Here is a 26,469-nt window from a genome sequence, read left to right as displayed (position 1 = left end):
TGCAGGTTGAGACAGTGCTGAGAACAATTGCACTTGCAAGAAAATTCGTGAGTCAGAGATGGATGCTGACGCAATTGCACCAGCCTGTTAGCACTCTGGTCCAACAGCCTCATGGCAAATACTGAAAATATACGGATCACAACAAAACTTGAAACAAAATTAGAAAGGAGTGTGGGAGCCCCTCCAACGAGAAGGACCATGGGTGAAATACCCTGTTCTATGGAATTTCTTCCACCCAGGAGGGTCTAGAACCACGTTTTAGCTCACTGCACTGTTGACAGAGGAGAATATCCATTTGCATATCAGTCTTTGGCCCAACTTGATAAAACACAGCGTGTGCGTGGTTACGTCTCCATTATCACCATTGGTATCATTCTAAACATCATGAAATGAAAATAAACCAGCAGCGGCCCTGCCTGAAGCTCAGCAGCGAGGGAGTGCTTTTAAACATTGCCTCACTGGAAGACTGATCCCCACTTACCTGAAACATGGATGCATCATTTCTTTACTTGAAAAAAGGTAACTACAAGACATTTTTCCTTCAACAACAAACATTATGCAACACATGACATGAGACAACTGAAGGGAAATTATGCCATTGCAATCCCTCTCATACTCAAAGGGGAGCTGGCATTGCTAGATGGGGGCGGGGTTGGGTGCGGAGTTGGCTATAGCCCCGGGTCTTTTGGTTGTAGCCCCGGATAGAAGCTCAGGTGCTACAACCAAAATGCTACCTAGCCTTGAGTCCCGCCAGTCCAGACGTTAGCTTAGCCCCTGATCTTTTCTAGACCTGGCAACACTCCTGGGAGCTGCCATGTTACATCTTAAAGAGCAGATCATGAAACACACTAAAAAGGAGGGCAACAAACAAATGTGCCATCATGTCACCGCCACCCACAAACCAAAAGGATACACATATGAATAACCTCCATACAATATATCATCCATATAACTCAATAAAAGATTCACAGATGTTATTATTAAATGATAGGTAATCTTTGCGTGAAAGAATCGCCTTGTCATAACTTTGAGGCACCTACAGTTGGTTGCTCATCTTGGCCCACTGTGTTTTGTCAATCAACACACTCAGCTCCTACCACTCGCCAGCCTTTCTCTTTGCTGCATCCCGCTCTAATATAGCATCATTGCATATTAGCTAAGCAACTGAAGAGGCTGATACAGTCCATCGCTTAATAATACTACATAGTTGAAAGTCTTCTTTAACATGAGACATTCTAATAATGAAAGAAGGGTATTATATCTACATATTTGTCATTTGCAGCTCGCCCTAATGTGCTTTGGAATTAAATGCAGCCTCTTTTGAGGAATTTAAATATAAAGTCTGGTAGGGTGAGGGGTAAATTGCCATTGACTTCCTGAGAGCTCCTTGCAGTTACAATAGTGTACCTGGCTGGAAACACAGAGACAGTGTTAAGCACTTTCGAATAATAATGAATGGCAATATGCACCTCTGCAGTGTCTCTTCTAGCTGGGAAATCAATTTTTGAAGATTTGTAATTAAAGAATGTACTGGGAAATCAAATTACAGATGGAATTCAGAGAGAGATATATATATATATATGGTTGCATCAGGCAATAGTAACTATCATAGAGCCAGTTTAGAAGGGGGGAAGCAAGAGGAATATGTGGAAGGAATGTTGTATGCATGAAAAATAACATTACTAAAGATAGAATGATGTATTCTTCTGATGGATACCTTTCACCAACAGATTCTAATCGGTGAGAAACTCCCAAAGTAGGTTAACGTGCAAGGCGCGGTGGAGCAAATATGATAAAGAAACACTGCTCCAAGAGTGATCACCCAGAAGAGGCTTCCTCCCTTGCATTTCAGTCCAGTCACAATGTTATGGTAAATAGGGGAGCAATAGTATAAAAAGGACAGGACCAAAATGTAGAGAACAGACATTTGAGTAGCCATCTATAGCAGAAGACGCATGATCCAGTCATCCATAAACAATCCCAAAAGGTGGTTGCATCGTAAGATTCTCTTTCAATTAAAGTCTGAAGAAGGGACAGACTTCAAAGACATCCCAAAGTAAGAGAACAAAGAAGCAGCAAGCCAGAATCCAGACATGTGCATAGAGTGGCTGACGCACACCAATGAAGGTGGCCAGGGAGCGAGAAACATGTGTCTCGCTGTTGATACTCTTGTTCAGATGAGCTCTGCTTGGCATTTGGCTGGACTGCCATTGTGCGCAGGTCTAGACTGATATGCAAATGGTTCATGTTCCCCTGCTATGGCAGAAAGAGCTAAAACATAACTAAGGTCCTTGCACGGCACGTGGGCTACTGTCCACCGAACAATATTTGGCTTTTGTTCTTTCCCTGTGGCGGGTTCATCACAATGTTAGTAAATTATGAAAGAAAAAAGGGTTCAAAGTTTGAAGCAGTTGCACTGATGGCCAGATCCTCCTGTGACTGTGGAATATACGAATCTACAATGGTTGGTCTATAAGCATGGATTCTTAATCTGAGGGTTCAAAGATGTTTTTACATTACAATTGACATTGGCCAATATAGTCTTCAAAATATGCCATATTATTTAATGAGGGCAGGGAATAGTCATTACATTTGGGTCGTTTGCAATGGTGCAGCATTGGAATGCTTCATTTCCCCACTGGATATGTATTGTTGCTTTTGTTACTCGTCGCAGCATAACGATTGCTCAATATAAGAACATGAACTGAAAAACACTTAAGTGTCCAAGACAAGGCAACGTGTCTCTCCGATTGTAAAACCTGTTTGGGGGGGATGTCATTTCATGGCTGCCAAAATAGATTTTAAGTGGCACTGCCTAGATCAAACACCACCCTAAGCATCTATTTAGAGCAATTGAAGAAAACACTGGATGTTCCCTAAGAAATTATGATAGAACACAACCTCTACAATAGTTGGAAAATGAGCTTCAAGCAATAGGCGGCTAATCAATGGGAAAGGCTGAAATTCCACTAGGCAGATGGCAACATGTGTGTTCGATTTAAATAAGCTTTGCAAAGCAAGACAGGGCTCTGCTGTATTGCAGTCATTGGTAACTCGGAGGTCAGCTTTGGTCAACTCGATCGGCCAACTTGCGTGCTTTGAAACGCAATTCTGCTGTATAAAGCGCCTTACAAAGGCTCAAATAAATAAACAAACAAATAAATAAATAAATAAATAAATAAGGAGTTGGATTTGGGGACAGGAAAGCGGTTCTGATGTTTCCAGACTGAAGATTTAAGTTTGGCTCTTGTGTGTACAGCGAGTTCAAGGAGAGTTTGTTCTGAGCAGATTTTCGGAGACTCAGGGAATAAAGAACATGGTTGTGGTTCACTGCTGAAGATGTGTGATGCCCAGCCGTACCCACAATCCAAGGTCAAGCTCACAGAGATGCATGCGCTCCTGTAGCATAATGGCAGGTAAGGAAAGCAGGGCAGCAACCCGGGCTCTTTCTTTTGTCACACAGATAGATTTAAATGTCTGCAAAACCAAACGAATACAGGCAAAGAAACCGGCCCTTCCTATCTCAATAAAGCCTGAAACACATTAAAGCCAAACCAAAAAGTGCACAAGTAACGACACAACAGATCACTGGGTGCAATGCATTCCTATTTTACACTAGAAAATGTGGAGGGCGGATATGACATGTGAATGTCCATGTGAATGCTTCACTCCTTACAATTGATTTATGCAAGAGTTTAGCACACCCAGACACTGGGTTGCATTTAATATAGAATGCATCCTCTCCATTGTGCATCTTCCAACCGGACTCTGCAAATGTAAACTCCTGTTCATGTGAATAATTGCTAATATTTCACTTCAGTGATCTTACCTGCACACTTGTACTCTGGATCAGCCCCTTTCAGCACGGCATCAAACAAAGAAACCTCCACTTTCTGCTTCCTGTGGTGACAGCTCAGAAGCAGCGAAGGCTGCGATACGACAAGGTAGAGAAAGGGGTCCAGAAGCAAGTCAGCAGCCCCTCTGCGCCCGGGTTGGCGTACAATTGTGATCCCCAGTGCTTGCCGGGCAGATGATCTTGTGGTGGCATGAAGGCTTTCCAGTGACAGTAGACCCGCTCTTCTCTTGGTTGACGACGACCCAGGACTGTTGAGCAGATCATCAGCTGTGAGTGTGGATATACATGGTTGGGGGTGCTTGGCTTCCGCAGTGCTGTCTAAGTTCACTTCTGGGAGGCTCAGAGAGCTTTTGCCCAATTTGTCCCCATCTAAGTGGCCTTGGGCTGATCTGGGTTTCTGAACTGCCGTGCATGAGTAGGTCATCAACGAGACGCGACTTGCCGTAATGAAAATGTCAAATGGGATAAAGTTCAGATTCTTCACAATGGAGGACTGTTGTGACAGACGAGCAATGCGGTGATGACTGGTGCCACTGTGCTGTTCAATTTGAACAATTCTTATTTTAACACTGTCACTGCCAATGCCGCTGTCTTGGGCTCCACTATAACGTGAAGAGGTGTCAACTGTACTACCTTCAGGAAAATCGGTTCTTCTCCTTTCTTGTTTGGAAGCCTGTTAAAACACACATTCGTAAACAAGTTATATACAGCATTTGGATACTGAAAGCAAACAATACTGTAAGGTAGGAAAGTATAAAGCTACTGAGATATATACTCGTATACCTACAATCCTTTCAAAAGACTATGAACAAATAATAGTATCTTTAAAAGAGTCTAAAAATAAAATACAGAAACACGAACCTCCAAATGGTTTATGCTTTCTAAAGCATTACTGAGATTGGCACAAGAGTACCCTCACTCCCCATTATAGCCAAAACATGTACTTTGGGCCTCATTACAAGGGGTCTAAATAGCTTACTGGCACCCTTGTTTCTGGACCGTCAAACTACATGTTTGCCTGCCGTGGCCGCTGTGCCCGAGAGGTCTGACCCTGCCGGGCACAGCGGCCACGGTAGGCAGACCCTTCACAGAAGCGCTGGCCCGTTAACAAGGCTGCCGGCGCTTTTGTGTCCCCACTACCATAGAGTGGACTCTATGGGAATGGGGACTTAAATTTTACTGGCGCATGAATTCCCGGGACGCTGGATTTGTAATCTACCGGTTGGCACTGGGAAGTCAGGCAGCAGTAACATTTTACGAGTCCGGCGGCAAAACGCCGGTAGCACCGGCAAGGTTACCGCCAGACTCGTAATGAGGCCCTTTATATAGAAACAAAAATAATAATCAAGAGGCCCAAGTAAAAGTGCAAGGTGCAACCACAATCAGTTTGCATTCGCACAGTATATTTTTCGCCAGGTGAAATTGGATTACTCATAATCTTCCAGAAGATTACGGTGCCAGTGAAACCGAGGTTTGCGCTGCTTTCATTTTCCCGCATCGCTTGGGATGAAGAACCGTTTTGACTGCACCATCCACCTAGGAATGGCGCAGGAAATGCAGGGCCCGAACACCAAATGAAGGGTGAATTATGATTTTCAGGCGACTTGTTCCAGGGGCTACAATTTGCATCCACGGCTTCGCCATTTGCCGAATACCAAAAGCATCAGCATCCCTAGGCAGGCAGGGTGCCATTTGTAAATGGGGGATAAAACACACAACAAGCCACCAACAGCTCATTGCCCCTGGCACATTTGGAATGATCGAAGGAGCTGCACGCCTTCTATGAGGCACCAACATTGTGGCAAACAGGAAGGTTTCAGCCCGTGTTTGTACCTAGCACACATCATCACAAAAGGGACAACTGAAAGACAATCCTCTCTTTGCTGGAGCCGAATAGATAAGAACACACTCTCTTGCGGCACACTGCACAGTGGCATTGGGGTACTTCAAGGCAAGAAAAGGGGTGCGAGTAGATTAGTGCAATGAGGTCCGCTTAAATAGAACACTACACAAAACATGACATTAGATACAGCCTATTACCTTTCTGCATGCGACAAATCCTAGGAACATAACATAGGGTATGATTTGGAGAAGTGTAAAGTGCAAGCTTACCAAGGATCAAGGCATATGAATACGCTTTCTGCACATGCTTGAGGGAATATGGGGCTAGCCTCTGATCAACAGTAGGCTTTATCGGCATGTAAGATTCCAAGACTGCCCTGAAGATCTCTTACATCTGAATGCCAGCGCCCGCACGGTGGCGTATGTCGAACTAACTCCCCCAACATGGCTGTAGTTTTGCTCTGCCCGCGGCTCATCACAAAAAAATGCTGTTGGTTTCGACAGCAGATATCCAAACCACCCAACAGGCTGTTGCCTCCCCTCACACATGCCATCTCTCTCCTATCTCCACTTCCCGTGACAATAGTCTGGGCCTATATGCAGAGCTTTCAATAACACCTAAAAGGAAAACAACTAAAGACAATGAAATGTAGCTTTCGATTTTTATAGTATCAATTCACCATTAATTGAAATGTGCATCCATCATTTCCTTGCATATGATGCGGGCAGGCATGCATCACTACTGCAGAGCATTCCATGAGGAAACAGGCACACGAATCAATATGAAGGCGCACATGACCACATGGCCTGTCATTAAGGATTACCACTCCATGGATTCATGGATTCAACACTCAATCAAAATCCGTCCATTTTGGTGCACATCGGGAAAACAAAACACTGGCCATGCCAGACACAGTAACAATAATCTCTTGCTGATCAAGGGAGCAGTGGGACTGTAGCGGAAGCCCCTACAGAACATACCATGACAACTCTGTAACATGGCTAGCTCACACTCCAAAAGCCACATGCCCTTCCAGGGTGTACCGTAAGCGTGTATTCAAATGCATAACTGCTGGGGGCTGGGCATATGACCAACATTAATAACATGCTTGGGATGGTCTTCATGCTGGTGGCAAGCCATTGGAGACCGAAGAGAAGAAGGCAGCAGACAGTCATTCAGAGCAATAGCAAGTGATCTCAAGACAGCTGTAAAATGGTTCACATTCATTTATTTCGCTTTAGACAGAGACAAATTATTACAACCGTATTTGATAAAGCTTCATTAAGAAAAATATACCAAAAGACAGAAATGCTGAAACACCATCTCCTCGGGTCTCTCAGGATAGGCCACACCATATAGCACAAATAAATAAAGCTCTTCCTGAGAAACATATAGAAGACTGAAAGTGAAACAATAATTTGCACAATGGCAACAAATCTCAACAAAACAAATTGGTAACTCAAACAACGGGAGCAAGGGTGAATAAGGGTGTGGGTCAAAACACTGTAAAGGAAACAGGCTCATTGTATATAACTGATTTCAGAACACCAGTAGGCTAGTGAAGACAACCCCTACCGAAAAAAAGACGACCTTCCACCCCACAACTGCAAGGGAATGCAATCAATTATAGGCCAATCACAGCAACCGGGAGGCAGGAGCCGGCCATCAGTACTAAGGCCCACGACGAGGCCCCTCACGTTCAATTTCCTGCTTTCTTCAGCATCTCCTGAGAAGGAGCATCGTCGAGCGGGTGCAAGAGTCTATCCCTGCCTGGAAATCCATCCTGAACAGCGTACACAGTGAAAGGGTAAGGTGCCTGACATTGTAGTGTGCATTGCGCTCGCTGTGCGGCTTCTGTCATTTTTGATCTGAAAATTCTATAAAAATTGAAATGCAGCTGGGGGATAGTTCTGAGGCATTTCCCCAGCCTTGCCCAATTCCATCATTGTGAAGATGTTTGTTCACCTGTGCATTGGGCCTCATTGTTCTTAGCCACTCCAAAATGGCTGCTCTGCTTTGCCTATTAAGCTTCTTTCTTGTGCCTGGCCCCACTCCCCCTCCCATTGGTTGCCTTGGCCTTATGGGCCAATCACAGCAACCGGGAGGCAGGAGCCAGCCACCAGTATTAAGGCCCCCGACAAAGGCCCCTGTCTGCTACCAGGGCGCCCCAGGGCGAGTGAGCCTGCTACAATACTGACATTGCCAACTGAATCGACTCTTGCATTTGTGTGTGTTGCCGTCCTGCAACATGGGGTAAAGCTCTCTCAATGTTTTCATCTTTAACTCTCCTTTGCACTTTGCGTGTATTACTGCTATATGCTCCTTCATGATGTAAGCACCATATGCGCTTCCTTTCTGTAACCTGAAGCACAGAAACTAATCTCTTAAGTAGAAGAGCCAAGATACCACTGGGGTTTGTGCGCTATATAAATAAATAAAAGTACACAACCCAATCCCCAAGCCCATATTCCCAAAGAAACCCACAGCCAACTAATAACCCCCTCTCAACAGACCGCAGGTCTATGGTTCAAACAACATCTGCACCATCTATATTTGGTGTTCTGTCCACCATGTTGAAGCCACTGAGGAATGAAGGGGGCACACGGGGCAGCTAGACGAGAGCCCTGAACTCTCCACCAGGAGAAGGCTGGGGCCAAATGAAGGTCCCAGGACACAACAAGGTGAACACTTCCTCTTGGAAACTTTGGAGATATGGAGGCCCAGATTAAGCCTCTGCCAACTCCACTGGGCACCCCACACACTTGACACACTCACGAGTCCGGCCTGGTCCGTAATGAGCCCCTCAGTTGTAGACCCGCAATCTGGGCATGGGCCTGAGAGAGGAAGCGCTGCAGGTGCATCTCTGCAGCACATCGGCTGGACCACCACTGCTCCAACTCTCGTTGGCAACTAGCACTGCAGCACTCTGTCCAGGGGGAAGGGTTGCACACCCTGGGGAACCAGGCAGGTCACAAAGAACTGTAGATGGAAGCAGCCATATCAGGCACCACCCGGCTCCAACCCCCATAGACAAATTATTTTATGCAATTCGGCTCTTCTAATATGTAATGCAACAGTAAACAAGTTAACTACAAAAAAATGGAATACAACGTTAGGATGCTCAAAACTTCCAACGAAAAATCAAGAAAACTCAAAATGTCGAATGTCAAGATACAGTATTAAGACGACAATCCAATTATAAAATGAATAGCCGGAGGCTGCATAAAGGGGCAAAAGTCACCAGGAAGCCTGGAAGAGTACTGTTGTGTGAGGGTTAGGCGAGGGGCAGGGAACAATGTTGTGCATCATTATTTGGCTTATTTTGATTGAGTCTCTGAATCGCCGGAGTGGACTGATTTTGACACTTTCCCAGTTGGGATGGTAAAAAGACATAACTATCCAGGTGGTCTTTTACTGCTAAGACTGGGAAATGTGTGGTAATGGTGGCCCTCATTATAGTGAATTCCTATGGATTTCCCCTGCTCTTTTCCATATCAAAGTTGCATATAGGTGGAGATGCCATCAGATTTCACTCATGGAGTCGGTGAACATATAGAATGAAATTACAAATCCATCAGCGAAAACTTAATGAATCTGACATTGATCAGAAAATAGCACAGGGGGGGGGGGGAGACAAAAAAAATAGCACATAGTGCTCGTCTCCGGGTGGTTTTCCAATTTGTGCCACACTACATCGCTATTAAAATTAGGTTTTAAATGTTTTAAGATAGTTTATTTTTCGGTTCTTTAACATTCTTGATTTAAAGATAGCGATTATCTTTAGAATGGTATAGATTGTAATTCAGTGTGACAATGCCTGCAGACATGCCCTATCAGGGGAGGGAACCCACCCCAAACAACACGCGGTGCGTGTGTGTGTGTCCCATCCTTCCCCTTTCTTACCTGGTTGCTGGTACGGCTCTGTGTGGGGGAAAGGAGACAGCGCCATGAACAGAACCGTAGACACCAGGGCCACAGCACCACAAGAAGACGATGACCGCTGCAACACCAGCATGCCGGCCGAAGCAACGTGGGATGCAGCAAAAAGAGGTCAAGAGCGCCACAACCCTGCACAGCATTGCGGAATTGAATGCGGCTCTAGCTGGAGCTAGCAAGAGGAAAGATCCACTACAAGCCCTTTTGAAGATTACAAGCCCTTACCCACTCACACCGCTGGAGCCAGGTAAGTCTATTGGATAAGTGGACAATCCAGGGTGGTGAGGTATTTAAATAAATGTGTGTGAGCAGCTGAGTGTGGGTTAGTTGGTTGAGGACAGGTGGTGGTGGAGGACCTCTGAGAGACCAGAGGAGGCGAGAGCACCAGGAGTGCTATTGGAGAGAGGGGTCTGTGGAGTATGTGTTTCTGAGAGTGTGAGGAGTAGAGGCACAATAGGAGTAGCAGAGTGGTAGGGGTGGGGGTAATAGTAGTAGTTGGGAGTGGACAGTAGGTAGGAGGGGTAGTGAGAGAGGGGAATATGCTGCCAAGTGGTAGTTGGTAGTAGAGGGTGATAGTGTGCACTATTGAGTAGAAACATCAGTAGACTGACAGTAGTAGTAGTAGGAGGAAGGAAGGGTAGTAAAGGATGGTGGTAATAACTGAGTAGGAATAATAGTAGGAGGATAGTAGGAGTGACAGAGAATCAGAAAATAGGAGTAGCTAGAAGTTAGAGTAGAGAGCGAGAGAGGCACTATACGGGAAGTATAACACGAGGCAAGGAAGTAGAGTGGGAGGTAAGACGGAAGACAAGATAACGGAGGTAGAGGTGTAGTTGGAAGTAAGAACAGGAGTAAGAATAGAAGTAAGATCAAAGGATGGAGGTGGAAAGGCAGAATGAGAGATCCGAGGGACAGTAGTACGGTGGAAGGAAATCATCTGTTGAGACCAGGATAGAAAAGGGTCAGGAGACAACGGGCATGAGAGACGGAAAAGTGACACCAGGTGAAAGAAGGCATCATCCCTAACTCCCTAAGACTGCTAAGCAGGATAGGTCAGAGAAAGACTAGAAGTTCCCAGGGAGTCCGCTAGCCACCGGATTAGGGAAAACACCATTACCCAAGGAAGAAGAACAAACAGTAGGGTCACTTGGCTGTAGTACTAACATCTGTGAGAAACTTAAAGGTGTCTCCCTATCTAGTCCCTGGGGATTTGTCATCCAGGTGGCCAGGGCACAGCCATCGCTTTTGGATCCAGTTCCTGGGAGCTGACCAGTGCGGGAGGATCACCTCGATGAGGGGTCATCGGGGAGTGGGACACCGGCAGGTGAGACCCGGTATCCCCCTTCATTTTACACCTTTTCCCCATCCTACCACATAGGACATTCAAAAATACTGCCCCTCCTCCCCTTTTTCCGACACAAACACTTTTGCACAACATGACCGACAACGGATTAACACCCGAGCCGTTTACCTGGCATGTCCCAATACAAGGGTCAGGCAATTGAACAGAATCACACACACCTGACGGCCCTTTCCCTTCCCCACAGGGATAAAAGGTGGAGCACGAAAGCACAGGACGAGCAAGGCAGACCGCACAACTTGAGAGCTAACTCAGCACAGCAGTTCAAGAGGAGGAGAAAGACGGTGCATACCGAGGGGGTGACAAGCAGAGAAGTGACCTTGCCCTTTCTGACCAAGGCCCGTGAACCCTCCACAGAAGGAATCACAAGACTGCAAACAATAGCCAGAAACAACAGCCAGCGTTTGTTGCAGCAGATGTCTACGGTACAAGAGACCCTCCTCCCCTGATAACCAAACTGGGGAGAGACGATTGTCTCTGTGGTACCAACCTTGAAAAAGAACACCAAGCGGTTCATCACAGCCGGTGAGTCGAGGGGAGAGTCAATAAGAAACCAAACTCTGTTCAAAGAAAAGTAGCAAGTGGCTAATTGAACTGTGAAAGGCTTAAAGAGCTATTGATGTAAAAAGGGGAAAACCAGCAACAGAGGAATCTGACACCATGTGGGTGTTCACGCAGGAAACTCTGGGTGATTACTCGATTATTGAAACTACCAGAACCAGAAGGCCTTGGGAAAGGTGAGAAGAGGGGTCAAAGTGATTATACGGGGGTCTTGTAAAATCATGTGTACAGTTGAAAATATTTGACCAACCGATGAATGTGAAGTGAAGGGAAATTAATCCAGCTTGGTGAAATTAACGAATGAACAGTGTGTTGACAGAAGTGAACCCTACCGAGGGATATCCACCGTGAATTGTTTGAAAAGACATTAAGACTCGTGAAAGTAAGAAAAGCCATAGTGAACCGGAAGGAGGGAGGCTGACGTCTGAAAGGGGTCTGAGCCCGAAGGAGGGAGACCCAGGGGTGTAAAGTCATGAACCTGAAGCTCATTTTGGAAAGGAACTTTTTGTTTGTTTGTTTGGACCCATCATGCCCCGGCGGCAAGAGACTTTTTGACAGAAAAGAGACTTAACCACCGGATGCCCTGATTGCTGAAAGCGGAACGGTTAGCTCGTGCTGGGAAAGCTCAGGCGTGGGCTGTGCTCCAAAGTCCCATCTTGTCCGGTGCTGAAAACGTGGGGATGGGAGACCTCGAGTATTGCATCCTGACTTATCATTTTGTGAACACTTCTTTCTTAAAGAACATTATCCCACACTTCTTTTTGTATTTAGCGTAAGGATTGGCAATGTTTTTTTTCTAGTATAGGCCCTTTTTATTTGACACAACGCCACTAGGATTGCCTTATTATTATTTGATGGTTGAAGCTTGCTCCCATCTTAGATTTAGGTTTAGATTATGCTTTTTTCCACCATGCATTTCCAGTTTAATAAACACCCTTGAACTGTGATCACTTGTGTCTGTCTTTACTGTTGCGACCATGATTTTCTTACACATCCCATTGTGGACGTCCGGGCTAGGGAAGAGAGAAAGGCCAGGATAGACGAGCCAAAGAGTGATGGCCCCAGTGCCGAATGCCGAAGACCCGAGAACCCCTGGTAGACCCTAAAGAGTCCTTTTTAACTGCTGTATTTGAAATAAATACCCTTGGACCTACTACCTGAGACACCGTGGTTATTTGTGGTTGCCCATACCGTCACATCAGTCATTTGCTATTCAACCTGATTTAATTCAAGATTTTCAACATTTAATCATCATGCTTTCTAGACAGTGTCCATAAACTAAGTCTTTCTTTTTATGGCATATTTCATTTAGTGCCACAGGAGGGGCAATAACAGAGGGGGTCATAACACAGCACTGTTTTAGTTAAGCATAAATGGACTGTGCATTAGCACCTTTGTTTTACGATAACTTCCCAATGCTGCCTGATGTGTCTTTACTTTTCAATAACTGGTCGATTGTGAAGAGCCCTTGCAAACACTGGTTGCTCCAGGGGGCAACACTAGCTTGACATCTGTACGTTAGAACACAATACTAACTGTGAGGGTCTCTACTTGTGGAAAAGGTTCTAGGAGAGTGGTAATCCTTCGATCGCCCACCAGCGTGCCTGGATGCCCTCAATTACAGCTCCCCGTTGACCCTTTTGACTGATCACACTTACTAGGACCTGCATCACGGACACAAACCTTTGGTTGGGCAACTGAACTACTGGTTGAACTCTAGAGAATCAATACATGAGTTAATTACCGGTTCAACCAAGTTTGCTTTGAAATAATTACACTCTCAAATGGCTAAAAAAATTATATATTTCATAGCAGGTGGTTTTGGATCATTAGAATAGAGACTATTCCAAGAAAGAGAAAAGCGTAATGGTTGCTATGCCTGCATCTCGGTGGTTAAAGCACAGCTGTGAAAGCTGGCAGTGCACAGTTAAGAATGCCATCATTCCGGCATACAGTAATGCGCTCACAGTACATTTCCCGCCATGAGGTAGAATGACCTCACCATTCCATTTCCCTCTGCTAACAATAAAATAGCATGCCTCCATGAACAAACATTGTAAACGGAGCTGCTTCTTTCGACAGCAGATGACAAACCAGAACTAAGATTGCATGGTCTTTGCCATGCTAGCACGAGAACAAAGAAACGTGAATATTGGCACAGCTGCTACCACTTAACTGTATAGTCATTGAATTTAAAATAGAACCGACTGACTCAAAGAGCGGTTCTCCCGGTGCTTCTGATCACAGAGTCACAGGGCTGTGCATATTCCATGCAAAGAGAACATTCAAAGGCCATGTCCCAGGTGGCGGGAGCAGGATGATTTCATTGCATGGACCCAATGCAAGACGTGGTCTGATGCTCCACTTCAATAAAGTAACCTACTAGAAGCTCCTCACAGGAATGGCACCAGTTATTTAAGTAAAAACAGTTTTACGATGGTAAGTGCTATTTGTAAAGGGCAATGTTAGGCCTCTTGGTGCAGACTGATGGCTGGGTGTGTGGGCAAGATCTGAACGAAGACATTTGCAGATGATTTGCTCCAGGTGGGTTGCCCTCAGGATACGCCCCCAAAAGGGAAATTGGTTCATATGGCCTTCTCCGACCCCTAGTGTGTGGTGAGCGTGGGCATTTCATTTGTAACAGAGGGCCCTGTAGGAATGCTGTGTTGTGTGTTTGGAGGGGATACAGGTTATAGTGTTGGATGGTGCGTGCTTGAATGTGTGTCAGCACGTGTGTGAGGAGACGATGGGTCTTGAAAATGGGTGTCCTCAGACTCACAACATGCGCAAGTGTGTTATCAGTTAGGGCCTTTTGTTGTACTGCTCATGCCTATCAGATCGTTTCCCTGGAAGCAGTGTTGGTTTCATCTAGTTGCTACTATCTGAACGTGCCCCACAAAAGCAATGCTATCACAAGGACTAATGTCTCTGCAAGGACTGTAACATCAACCGAACCGCACACCTTTGTACCTTTTGCCAGTGTATAATGAAGAAGTGGTGAAATGTACTCTCCTACGAACAACCAAAGAGTTAGTTAGAAGAACAAACTACTTTCTTACCTGGTAACGTTCTTTCGATGGGATGGTCCGACGACATATTCCATATCTATGACAGTAATCACCACAGCTGTGCTGCTTCGGAAAATCTTTCGGCGTCTGCGCCCTGCGTCAATGACGTCGATACGCCGTCCTCGAGGACCTCCTCCGACGGCCGACGTCACCAGATGTTATAAGTAGGATGCACAACGCCCATAGCCTCAGTTGTAGTTTTTTCCCAGAACATGTGGCACCAGTCTTCTGCCAGTATGACCACAGAAAGCCTTGCGGAAACGTAAGCTGCAATCACATAAGAAATTCTGTAGTGGGGTAGGCAGGGAGGGAGCGATATGGAATACGCCATCGGACCAGCCCATCGAAAGAACGTTACCAGGTAAGAAAGTAACTTGTTCTTTGAGGGGTTTGGGTCCTCCGACGTATTCCATATCTATGACAGACTCCCATAGCAGTACCAACGTAAGGAGGTGGGAAAATAATTTAGAATATACCATTTTAGAATGCCCAATCAAATTGCAGAGTAAAGGACCGCCTTGCCAAAGGCCAGATCCTGCCCCCGGATAGAATCGAGGGAGTAGTGACGTACAAAAGTATGGACCGAAGCCCAGGTGGCTGCATCACAGATGTTACGAATAGGAACACCCCTCTGCAGGGCAGTAGAGGCAGCCATACCCCTGGTAGAATGGGCCCGTACGCCAACCGGAGGGTCCTTACCCGCCAAGCAGTAACATTCGGAAATTGCCAAGATGATCCATTGAGACAAAGTCTGCTTAGTAACAGCTTGTCCCAAACGCCTTCCAGCGTAACCAATAAAGAGTTGTTCGTCCACTCTGACCCGAGACATGCGTGAAATATAAATGCTTAAAGCTCTCCTAGGATCCAGCCTATGGAGCCTCTCCTCGTCCTTACCAGGATGCGGAGGAGGATAAAATGCCGGAAGAATAACCTTCTGGCTTAAATTTAATTCCAACACCACCTTCGGAAGAAAGGAAGGACGAACTCTAAGGACAACCCTGTCCTTGTGAAACACAGTGAAGGGTGGCTTAACGGAAAGTGCCTGTAACTCACTCACTCACTCTGCGAGCGGAAGTGACCGCAACTAAAAATACAGTTTTAAGAGTTAATAGTCTCAAAGGGCAGGAATGCAAAGGCTCAAACTGAGCACCCATTAGGAACTTGAGAACAAGGTTCAGATCCCAACCGGGCACCTGGAAAGGTGACGGAGGGAACACATTAGTGAGCCCTTTCAGAAACTGAGAAATTAAAGGGCTTTTAAAATAAGAACACTCCTCAGACGAGCGCTTAAATATAGACAGCGCCGCCAGGTAACCTTTAATGGTACCCACTTGCAGGCCTTGCGGGCCAAAGAAAGCAAAAAAGACAGAACGACAGGAATGTCACATGAAAAAGGACATTCTGAACCCTGCACCAGTCGCAGAACTTTCTCCAATGGCAACGGTACAAGGACTTTGTTGCCGGCTGTCTGGCCGAAAGCAACACCTCCATCACGTCTTCAGGGAGGTCCCAATCCTTATACCTCAACCTTTCAGAAGCCAAGCGTAAAGGTTGAGGGAGAACCTGACCCCCCCTCCCTTGAGAGCAGATCGTCTCGGTAGGGAAGACGACGTGGAGGGCAGATGGACAAGTCGAGATGAACCGGGTACCACGTCCTCCTGGCCCATGCCGGAGCAATGAGGATCATCCGGGAACCAAACCTCCGTAACCTATGCAGCACTTGCGGGATGACGGTGACTGGAGGAAACGCGTACAGCAGTGGGAATGACCACTCCACCACAAATGCGTCTCCTAAGGCTCCTCTTGGAGGAAATTCCCGCGAGCAGAACCTTTCGCACCTCCGGTTGACACTGGAGGCGAAGAGATCCACTTGTGGGGTCCCCCAAAGGGCAAAGATCTCCAGGAGAATCTCCTGAGCCAGCTCCCACTTGCAAGAGATCGTGCTCTGCCTGCTCAGAGTGTCCGTCATCTCACTTTCGTCTCCGGCCAGATGAACTGCCGAGATCGAAATTTCCTGCTGGATGGCCCAGAACCAGAGCTGCATCGCCTCCCTGCACAGAGGAAGTGACCCTGCCCCTGCCTTTTTGTTGAGGTAGTGCATGGACACCGTGTTGTCCGTCAGAATCAGGACATTCTTTCCTCGCACAGTCGGCAGAAAAGCCTTCAGGGCAAGCCTGACGGCCCTCAGCTCCAACAGATTGATATGGAGTCTGGACTCCGACAGAGACCAACGACCGCTGACTGTCAACTCGTTGGCATGCGCTCCCCATCCCATGAGGGATGCGTCCGTCACGATCGTCACCTCCGGCCAGGGTAGCCAAAACGGAGCCCCCCTCATCAGATTGCCTTCCACGGCCTACCACAGAAGGTCCTGGGTGACCGAGGGCGGCACCTGAACGGGGTCCGACATCCTGCCGGAGGACTGTGACCACTGGAGCTTGAGAGCCCATTGCAGAGATCTCATCCGCAACCTGGCCTCTGACACCAGAAGAATGCAGGATGCCATGAGGCCGAGCAACCTCAAGAACTCGAACGCTGGGAGACTCTGTGCATGTTGAAACTTCAGCACCATCTGCTGAATGTGGTGAGTCCTCACCTGGGGAGGAAAACACTACCCCAGGGACGTGTCGAACACTGCTCCGATGTACTGTAGCGCTGAGTTGGCGTCAAATGGGACTTCAAGTTGAGGGAGAATCCCAGCCAGTGAAGGGAGAGGCAGGTCACAGCGGCAGGTCACAGACAGATGATCCAGGACTTGCTTGTGAGAGCACGCCCTGATCGACCAATCGTCTAGGTAGGGGTAGATGTGAATCCCCCCTTTCCTGAGATATGCTGCCACCACCACCATGAGCTTGGTGAAAACCCTTGGGGCGGAGGTCAATCCGAATGGCAGGACCTGGAACTAAAAGTGCGAGTCGCCAACCGCAAACCTCAGGTACTTCTTGTGCTTGGGATGGATCGGCACATGAAAATAAGCGTCCTTGAGGTTGAGAGACACCAACCAGTCCTGAAGTTGAAGGGCCTGGAGGACTTGAGAGAGAGTAACCACCTTGAACTTGTCCTTCCTGAGGAGTTTGTTCAAACCGCGCAAGTCCATGATGGGTCTCAATCCCCCGTCTTTCTTCGAAATCAGAAAATAAGGGGAATACCATCCCTTGTTCCTCTCCACTACAGACACCAGCTCTATGGCGCCTTTCTCCAGCAGGGATTGAATTTCCTGCGCAAGGAGCGGATCCGGACTCTTCAAAGAGAGATTCCCTGGTGGATTGTCGTGAGGCCTCTGCCGGAAAGGAAGACAGTAGCCCTGGGCTATGATCTCCAGAACCCACACATCTGAAGTAATGGCACACCATTCTCCAAGATGCTGTGCCAGCCTTACCCCAACCGGCGAAGCATGGGCCTCATGACTGAGCTGAAGCGGCTGCGGCGTTGCCTGAGGGCAAAGAGGCAACTGCTCGCGTGGCCTTGGCACCTCAAGTACCTTGTTTACCACCTTTGGCACTCCTACGGTTGCCCCTTTGACTTGCAGCTCCTCTCGCTTTACTAAAGGATGAGTAATAACGAAAGGAACCTCCCCTTCACTGCTGTAACCTAGGACGAAAAGGCGGAGGTTGGCGGACTGCAGCGCCCAACGACTTCTGCAACCTCTCAAGGCTCTCATCAGCCTTGCTGCCAAAAAGATGTTCACCATCAAAGGGCATGTTGAGGAGCCTGGCTTGCACATCAGGAGCAAACCCAGACTTCCTCAACCACGCAAACCTGTGTATTACGGTGCCCGCCGCCATGGACCGGCTGTTCCATGTCCAAACCCGACTGAACGGACTCACACATGGCATCCTTACCATCCTGAATAATAGCAAGAAAACCATCCCGTTCGTCCCCTTCGGGAATATGTTCAGCCGCTAAGGAAATACAGTTCCAGAGAGTGTGCGTGAAACGTGACAAGGCACATACGGAGTTGGCCGCCTGAAGAGCCATACCCCCAGAAGAAAACACTTTCTTCGTCCAGCCATCAAAACCCTTGTCGGTCCTATCAGGAGGGATGGTAGGATACGACGCCTGCTTTGCTGGGGCCGTAGCCGCCTGCACCACCAAACTCTCCGGAGTGGGGTGCGTGGTCAAGTAGCAGGGGTCACTACTGGTTGGGCGGTATTTTCACAGCAAAGACTTGCCCACTCCAGGGAGACTCTCCGGAGCAGTCCAAGCCGCTGCCACTCTTCTATGCAGAGCAATATGGAATGGCAGTACCGGGTCAGTGGGTGGACCTTTGTCGAGGATATCCGTCAGGTCATCCTGCACAAAATCAACTGGGGGCGCCGATCACCCCAAGTAGTCCGTGTCCCTTGACATAAGGCGCCGGTACGATGACTCGGCATGGGTGCCAGGCTCAGGCCTACAGAACTCCACCTCCGGAGAGGTGTCCAGACCACTGGCGTCATGCAGTGACTGACGCAAGTCCTCAATCTGGCTATGACCAGAAAGAATCTCATCTGGTACCGTGTCCGGAACCAACCAATCTTCAGAACCCTCTTTCACCTCAGAAATGTACTCCATAGGCTTGAAAGTGGGCATTGAATAAGGGAGAAAGAAATGTTTTGCTTTGGCCAGAGCCTTTCTAGGGGGTTCCCCCGTGCCACGGGATACCTCCGACACGACAGCCTCGAAAGGCGTCGAGGGCATTGAGTGAAACGGCGTCGACGTCTAGTGAATCGGCATTGACGTCGAGTGTGGCGCTGACAGCATTGACGGCTTCGACATAGGCATCGAGGGCAGAGCCCCGAGCGTGTCCTTCGACAGCCTGGGCGCCGATGGCGTCGATGACTTCCTCTGAGGCGGAGCCTCGAGAGAGTCCGTCGACGACCTCGGCGCCACCGGCGTCGACATCTTCTTAGAAGACTTCACAGGTGCACACAGGCTCGAGCGTGTCGAGGACCGGGACCTGGAACGGGCATGACTGGAACGATTCCCCTTGTCCGAGCGGCACCTCTCCCACGAATCGTGCCGACCACCCGAGCCCGAAGGCGTACGAGCGGTGTCTCCAGTATGGTCACGACCGACCCCTCTCGGAGGCGTGGATGGACCGGAGCCCTGAGATTCAAGAATCACCAACATTTTCTTCCCGAAGGAAGCCCATTCCTCCGGGAAGGAACGCTTGGTGGGATAAGAAACCCACCGACGGGCGGAGTCTTCGGATGAGGACGGGGAAGGCGACCGATGGTGGCGCTTCTGGGAGTGCCTCAAAGAGGCAGAGGAGTGGCGGGGCCCACTCCGGGACCGAGACCCCCTAGACTTACGACTACGATGTGGAGAGTCGCCCCTCGAAGCGTCCGTCGAAAGCCCAAAGGACCTCGCCTTCCGGGACTTGGACACCTTACCGACCGACAGCTTCTTCTTACTTTCCCGCAAGGCCTTGGACGTAAGCGACTGGCAGTCGACACAATCATCCGTGTTGTGGGCCTCCCAGAGGCACCAGAGGCAGGCGTCGTGCGAGTCCGTCACCGATATCTTGGACCCGCAGTCCCCACACTTATTGAAGCCCGGACGCAGGGTGGAAGAAGAGGAAGACATCCTGATACACTTCACAAACAAACAGGTTTGAAGAACCGAAAGAACAGAAACTCCAAAGAGTCGAGGCACACCGAGATCTCCGAAGCGAACATGTTCGGGGAAAGATGGAACTGAGGCTACGGACGTCGTGCGTCCTACTTATAACATCTGGTGACGTTGGCTGCCGGAGGAGGTCTTCGAGGACGGCCTATCGACGTCATCGATGCAGGACGCAGACGCCGAAAGATTTTCCGAAGCAGCACAGCTGTGGTTATTAGTGTCATAGATATGGAATACATCGGAGGACCCAATCCCCTCGAACATGACTTTTAAAACCATGAAAACCACCTCACAATGGCCATTTTATTGAATTTTGGGTAAAATGCTCTTTTCATTATTAATATGGTAACTATTGATCACTGACCTAGCTTTGGGAAGCAACTGGGCGCTTTTCAATCATAGGAGGAAGAACAAGGTTAGGGAGCAGAGAAACAAGAGAGTGGGGATATAACAACAGGGGAGGAGGGAAATTGTCTGCAATGGATCTACAAGTAAATAGGGTAGGAAACAGTGGGGATCTCAATTCATCTCCTCAAGGCAGGATCAAAGCCTCATGGGTTAGAAAGATCTCCTGACCATCAATGCACGCTGCAGAAGTAGCGCGGGAATTTCTACAGACAAGGTAAGCCCTGATGAACTTTATCATAATAAATTGGGCAAAATTCAAATTACAACAAGCACTCCACACCCACTGCATTTTGTTTGAAGAGCCTTATCATCCTTTCAGTGGTAGTGCAATTGTGCGCCATACTTTTCTAAAGATGTATAACCTTGCTAAAACTAGTTGGCTATTTGTATCCTTATTACCGAATTTGTTTTCAACATGGCCGCTGCCTCCTCGTGCAGAGGAGTTCATACATTGCCTGGCCAGTTGCCTCTCTGATAAATCAGCCTCCCACACAAAGAGACAATCCTGGGAGCCGGCAGGTGAAAGCCGGTCCTCTTACCAAGGCCCCCCCAATAAGGCTCCTGTCTGTTCCTGTCCAGAGCTGGAGGGAGCCCCCTCCATGCCGCCACTCCTGCATCTCTCCCCAGGCCCACGCTGCACTACAAACAAACTTACTGTACCCCTGCAATTCAGGACCAATATCAACGTGCTACTACATTGTACCGGTAAGCACCCCTGATCACCTGCTCCTGGATGACAACCCTCTACCTGGTTTCTTGCTGAATTCTGCCTCCCTTGCCCTACAGCCTGATTGCAGCCTCTACCTTCTTCCCCCTGATATCGGTACCTAGCTTAAACTTCACATATAACTTGCTGCCTGCTAGTGCCAACCCCATACTTCCTCCTAAGGCCTAACATTGTTATCCTCCATTTTGTGTTCTATTAGTGCTTTTTGGCCATTTTGAATCTAGGTGCCATTTTAAAAACACTGCAACCTCCATTTTGTGCTATTTTTAGGCCTTTTTGGCAATTTCGAATCTAGGTGTGCTTTTTCAATCACTGCAATCTACATTTTGTACTGATTTTAGTGCGTTTTGGCAATTTTGAATCTAGGTGTGCTTTTTAAAGTCACTGCAACCTCCATCTTGTGCTGTTCAGTGCTTTTTGGCAAATTCAAACCCAGGTGTGATTTTTATCCTGTACACGGATTGTCTTTCTTACACACCTCCTACACTGTGCCTACCTGGCTGCTAGGCAACTTGGTGAATTCCTGTGCACTGTGTAGCACTGCCGATTATCTCTTTGTCCTCCCCCTACTGGCAATCTCCACCTCTGCTATCTATTCCAACTGCTTTTCTATCACTTATCCTACCTCTCTCACGAAGTATGGAAGAAAAAAGCTGAAAGAATCTCTCCTGACCGCTAATCCAGGCCTACCTATCAGACATTTACGTTAATGTCACACCCACTTGTGTCTGATGGATGAGCTTCCCTTGACCCTGAGTCTTCACTTCCCCGGTTTCACCCGGAGGAATACCTGTCAAAGACAAGGTTTACACTCAGACCTGAATTCGCCCGATTCCCCTGGGCCCTTCCCTTCTCATTACTGTGTGCTGTGATGTCCCCCTATGGGCTTACCTTGATCTTTAGTAGGGTGTGCACTCCATCCTGCATTTGCAGGAGCGCGATTCACTCATGTGATTGGTGCCAATGTCTGTAGGCTGAGTTCAGATGCCAACCGCTGTTTTATGCCTTCACAGCGAGGCCGAGAGTTCAAGGCGCCAGTTTCTTCACTGGCTAGAAAGTCCTTCCCACAAGTGAACATTGCACGGTGAATGTTGAGTGCCCAAAATTGTCCGCATTGTCTTTGTTTGCCGGTATTTTTGTGGGTAAGTAGCGCTGCGTGTAGAAGCTAGCTGCTGGTAGGTTTGCGCAGCGCCTTCAATTTGAGCGCGCCTTGTAATGTCTCTCCCTTTCCCTTGCAGGAGAAATTATGTGGTATTAGCGCCTCGAGTCCGTGTTCAGCGCTACTAGAGACTTGGTGGTTAGGTAAGTTTGCACGCAGGCTTTTGGTAAGTATGCACCGCATAGAGAGAGAGCGCAGTGAAATAAGTGTCTGCGTTATTAGAGCAAGCGCAATGAATAATGTCTCTTCTTTCTTACAGGGGTTTGTGCGCTTGTGCAACTAACCTGGATTCCAGCATTGCGGGAAGATTTGTTGAGTATGCGCAGCATTACTGATATGCGCGTGTTAAAGCTGTTCCTCTTTGTTCTTACAGGTGCCGGTGTAGAAGTGCCCTCTTGACTGGAGATAGCTGTGGCGTGGAGTAAGAACCAGGTAAACTGAAGCTGAATGATCCAGAGTGGGTAAGCAGAAGCAGGATGATCCAGAGCAGGTAAGCAGAAGTAGGATGATCTGGTGCAGGTAAGCAGAAACAGGATGATCCGGAGCAGGTAAGCAGATGCCGTGCTCTGGATCAGCCAGCAAGTGTGTTGCTGATACAGCTCTCAGTAAGCAACACGAAGCACTGGAAGAATCTTGGGTGTGGTTTATATAGCCAGCCACACCCAAACACTAGAGAGCTCATGAGTTATCATGTACTTCCTGTTTGGCAAAATGAAGTGGGAACCAGGAAGTTACTACAAACACTAGGAAGGAAAGAAAGGAGGGATGTGTTATGGGTTCTTTGTGTGCCTATGCCGGGCCTGCCAAGCCTCCACCCAGCTTGCCCCAACTACCTGCCTGATACCCATGACAGTCAATGCCACTTCCAGACAAATCTTTACTGACATCCTTCTTCCCTGTCCCCTATCCTGACCTATGGATCCCCAAGTTGGTCTCCACTCTTTCTCCTCCTCACCCATCTCATCCATTAATCGTGGCACTAGGTGGGATGTACTACTTGCATTCTTCTCATCCTCAAAATATATCATTAATGTCCAGCACAATGGCACTCTCATGGCCAAACGTTCTCAAACTACTTTTCTCCTTCTCGACCGGGGTCTGCCTTCTCTCATAAACGTTCTCCCTTCTCCTGCCACCCGTGCTTCCTCTCCCCTCACTTCTCCACCACCACAGATGGGAGTACCGCGCCCCTGTACACCCCCTTGGAAAACTTTCAAAGGGGTGATAAGCTACATTTTGCTACTCTGAATGCTCACTCTGCTGTCAAACATTCCTCTGACAACCGTCTCCTTCTCGAAAGATCTTGACCTGGACATCCTCGCTCTTACCGAGACGTGGTTCAATACCAGCTCTGTCACTCCTCTTGACACTCTCCTTCCTGAGGGCTACAAAATACAGGCCTGGACGTGGAGTGGCCCTGATCTTCCCTGAATGGGTCACTGCTTTCATCATTCCTACTCAATCCTTCCCCTCTCTTGAATGCCGCATCTGTAGGCTTGGGGTCTCGCCTACTCTCTCTCACACCCTTGCCACTATCTACAGACCCCCTGGCCCTATCTCACTCTTTCTCTCTGAACGGGCCAACCTTGCTTCACTCCTTTCAATCTCTACTTCCAAACTCCTCCTTGTTGACTTCAACATCCACCTCAACTCTCTTGAATCATCCACCTCTCAGTTCTGGCTCCTCTCTGACTCCCTTTCACTCACTATTCTTCTCTCACTATTCTTCCTTCCAGCCTGGCTCACTCTGCGGCCACACTCTTGATGCCCTCATCTCTGATGACATCCCTATCTCTAATCCAGTCACCACCCCCCTCTACTGGTCTGACCACTATCTCCTTTCCTCTCTATCCAAGCACTGCCAGCCTTCTACGCCGTGATTCGACCAATGAAGCGAGTGTCAGTTGCTGCTTTTGCCTCTACCTTCATCCCTCCTCCCACCTCCTCTCCTGACTCTCTCTCTCCGACTCGGTCCATGCTAACCTGCACCTTGCCATCTCCAACACTCTCAACATCCTTGCCCCTTCCATGAAGATCCGCCTAAAACCGGCCAACAAGAACAACAGCTGGTACGACTCCGATCTAGCATCTCTAAAACGTGCAAAGTGCAGAGTTGCTGAACGGAAGTGGCAGACCTTGGGCTTATCCTATGACAAACTGGCCCGCCGCCTGCTCCAAAGGCAATATCGCCCCTCTATCTGCTCCAAGAAGCGGGGCCACTTGCAAGTCTGCAACTCTGGAGCCACTAAGAATACGGTGGAACATTTCCAAATCTGCAAGGAACTTGCCAATCCACTTGCAGTCTCCATTTCTCTCCTTCATTCCCAGGCTCTCTGCACTGCCTTGGCCTCCCACTTCACATCCAAAACTCAAGACATCCTGTCCTCACTCTCCTACCGCCCCTCTCACTCTCCTCCATCCTCCCCATAGCGCCGGATGAGTTCTCTAAAGTGGGCTGCTCTATGAAGGACTCCTTCACAAAGGTGCTCCCCTGCTCCTCCAGAACCATTAAGGACAACATCACTCTCCCACCAGCTCTTGCTGACTTCTGTAACCACTCCTTCACCACTGGCTCTTTGCCTCTATCCCTCAAGCACTCCCTTGTGCACCCTCTCTAAAAAAAAAGCTCCTGCCCAGCTTACTATCGCCCTATCTCTACTACCCCCTCCCTGGGTAAACTCTTGGAAAAGTTGCTCCTCCCCCAACTGACCCTCCACACTGATCTTGTTGGTTGCCTACATGACCATCAATCTGTATTCCGGGTCGTCCAGAGGCACAGAAACTGCTCTCCTGAACACCTGTGAAACCAGGCTTGCAAATCCTGACTCCAACTCTCCTGCTGCTTTCATTCTCCTCGATCGAACTGCAGAAGCAATTATTTTTGCTCTTGCAAAAATAATTGGAAATTCACTTATTGCATGCATGCCTCGGCTTGTCATTTGTAACCGTTTTATTCTGTTGAGGTCATTGTTTAACCTCAGATGACTTTGTTGCACTCTTACATAATGCAAACTCAGATAACTAGTAACTTTCAAATTTCTACACCCCTTCCAATGCCGTGAATCAGTAGACTGTTGGAGCGCTTCAGACTGTGTAGGGCAACCGGGAAGTGCCGTCTGCTCTCCTCCCTTTTTCAACACTTAAAATAGAGCCATTGGGTGCTACAGAAAGACCGAAAAATACCTTATATGAAGGAAGCGCATGTCACTCAGGATGGTAATTGCATTATATACACCAAACAACCCGACCTAAGTGTCTTCCAAGGACATCAGAAGGTAAACGCATGGGGGCTCTTCTCGGAGGTTGTGATAAACTGGAACAAGCAGTTTACTTTAACTTAACAAGCTTGTTAGTGGATACGTTTTTAATTAGGCACAGGACAACATTAAATAGTTGGATGACCATAATCACATATGTGCCAGTTCCTATTCAAGGCATATGGTAAACTCTCAAGGAGGTGGAGATGTACCTAAGCTTCTGAGTGGCGTCATTCCTCCCCAAAACTGGGATGATCTTCATTATGAGGATGTTGCCTAACTTCATGTGTGTGTTGCTTAACAGGTCACACATGGCACCCCTCCCTTTATTCTGGAAACTGTCCACATTGATGGTAATGTTTATATTGGCACTCAAGCAGGATGAGATCAGCGCTGACGCCTTTGTGCAGCTACGCAGCAGCTGGATTATCTGTGCTGGACCTAGAGCCGTCCTATTTAGTTGTGTAAGCACCGCATACCTTAGATGGGGTCTGCCCAGAGAAGACGTGTATTAGATGAAGCGGGGAATCATTACACTGGCACCATGGTGGTGGAGAGGGGCTGTGGGGTCTAGGATTAAGCTAAGCCACTGAAAGGTGATGTTGGGTTGGTTAGGAGGTTGCTGAGTTGAACAGGCTCTGCAGGGGTTTGCACCCGACTTGCATCTATGACAGATAACAGAGCATC

At 48.0% G+C, this 26,469-nt stretch overlaps 1 protein-coding gene across 7 annotated transcripts in view; it reads right to left on the bottom strand.

The window, feature by feature from the left end:
* The window catches only part of VPS13B (vacuolar protein sorting 13 homolog B), a 3,421,660-nt gene that overhangs the window by 769,314 nt on the left and 2,625,877 nt on the right, over nt 1–26,469 (bottom strand). For all 7 annotated transcript variants that reach the window (XM_069621427.1, XM_069621422.1, XM_069621424.1 and 4 more), the window contains one exon: nt 3,830–4,529. In XM_069621427.1, coding sequence (XP_069477528.1) covers nt 3,830–4,529 — 700 coding nt within the window. The remainder of the gene's footprint in view (nt 1–3,829; nt 4,530–26,469) is intronic.

This window comes from Ambystoma mexicanum, chromosome 5q (assembly GCF_040938575.1).
Source record: "Ambystoma mexicanum isolate Mex_15411 chromosome 5q, UKY_AmexF1_1, whole genome shotgun sequence".
In the NCBI taxonomy this organism is placed as follows: domain Eukaryota; kingdom Metazoa; phylum Chordata; class Amphibia; order Caudata; family Ambystomatidae; genus Ambystoma; species Ambystoma mexicanum.
The sequence above is the reverse complement of the archived record's forward strand: the minus strand, read 5'-3'. Positions and strand labels throughout refer to the sequence as shown.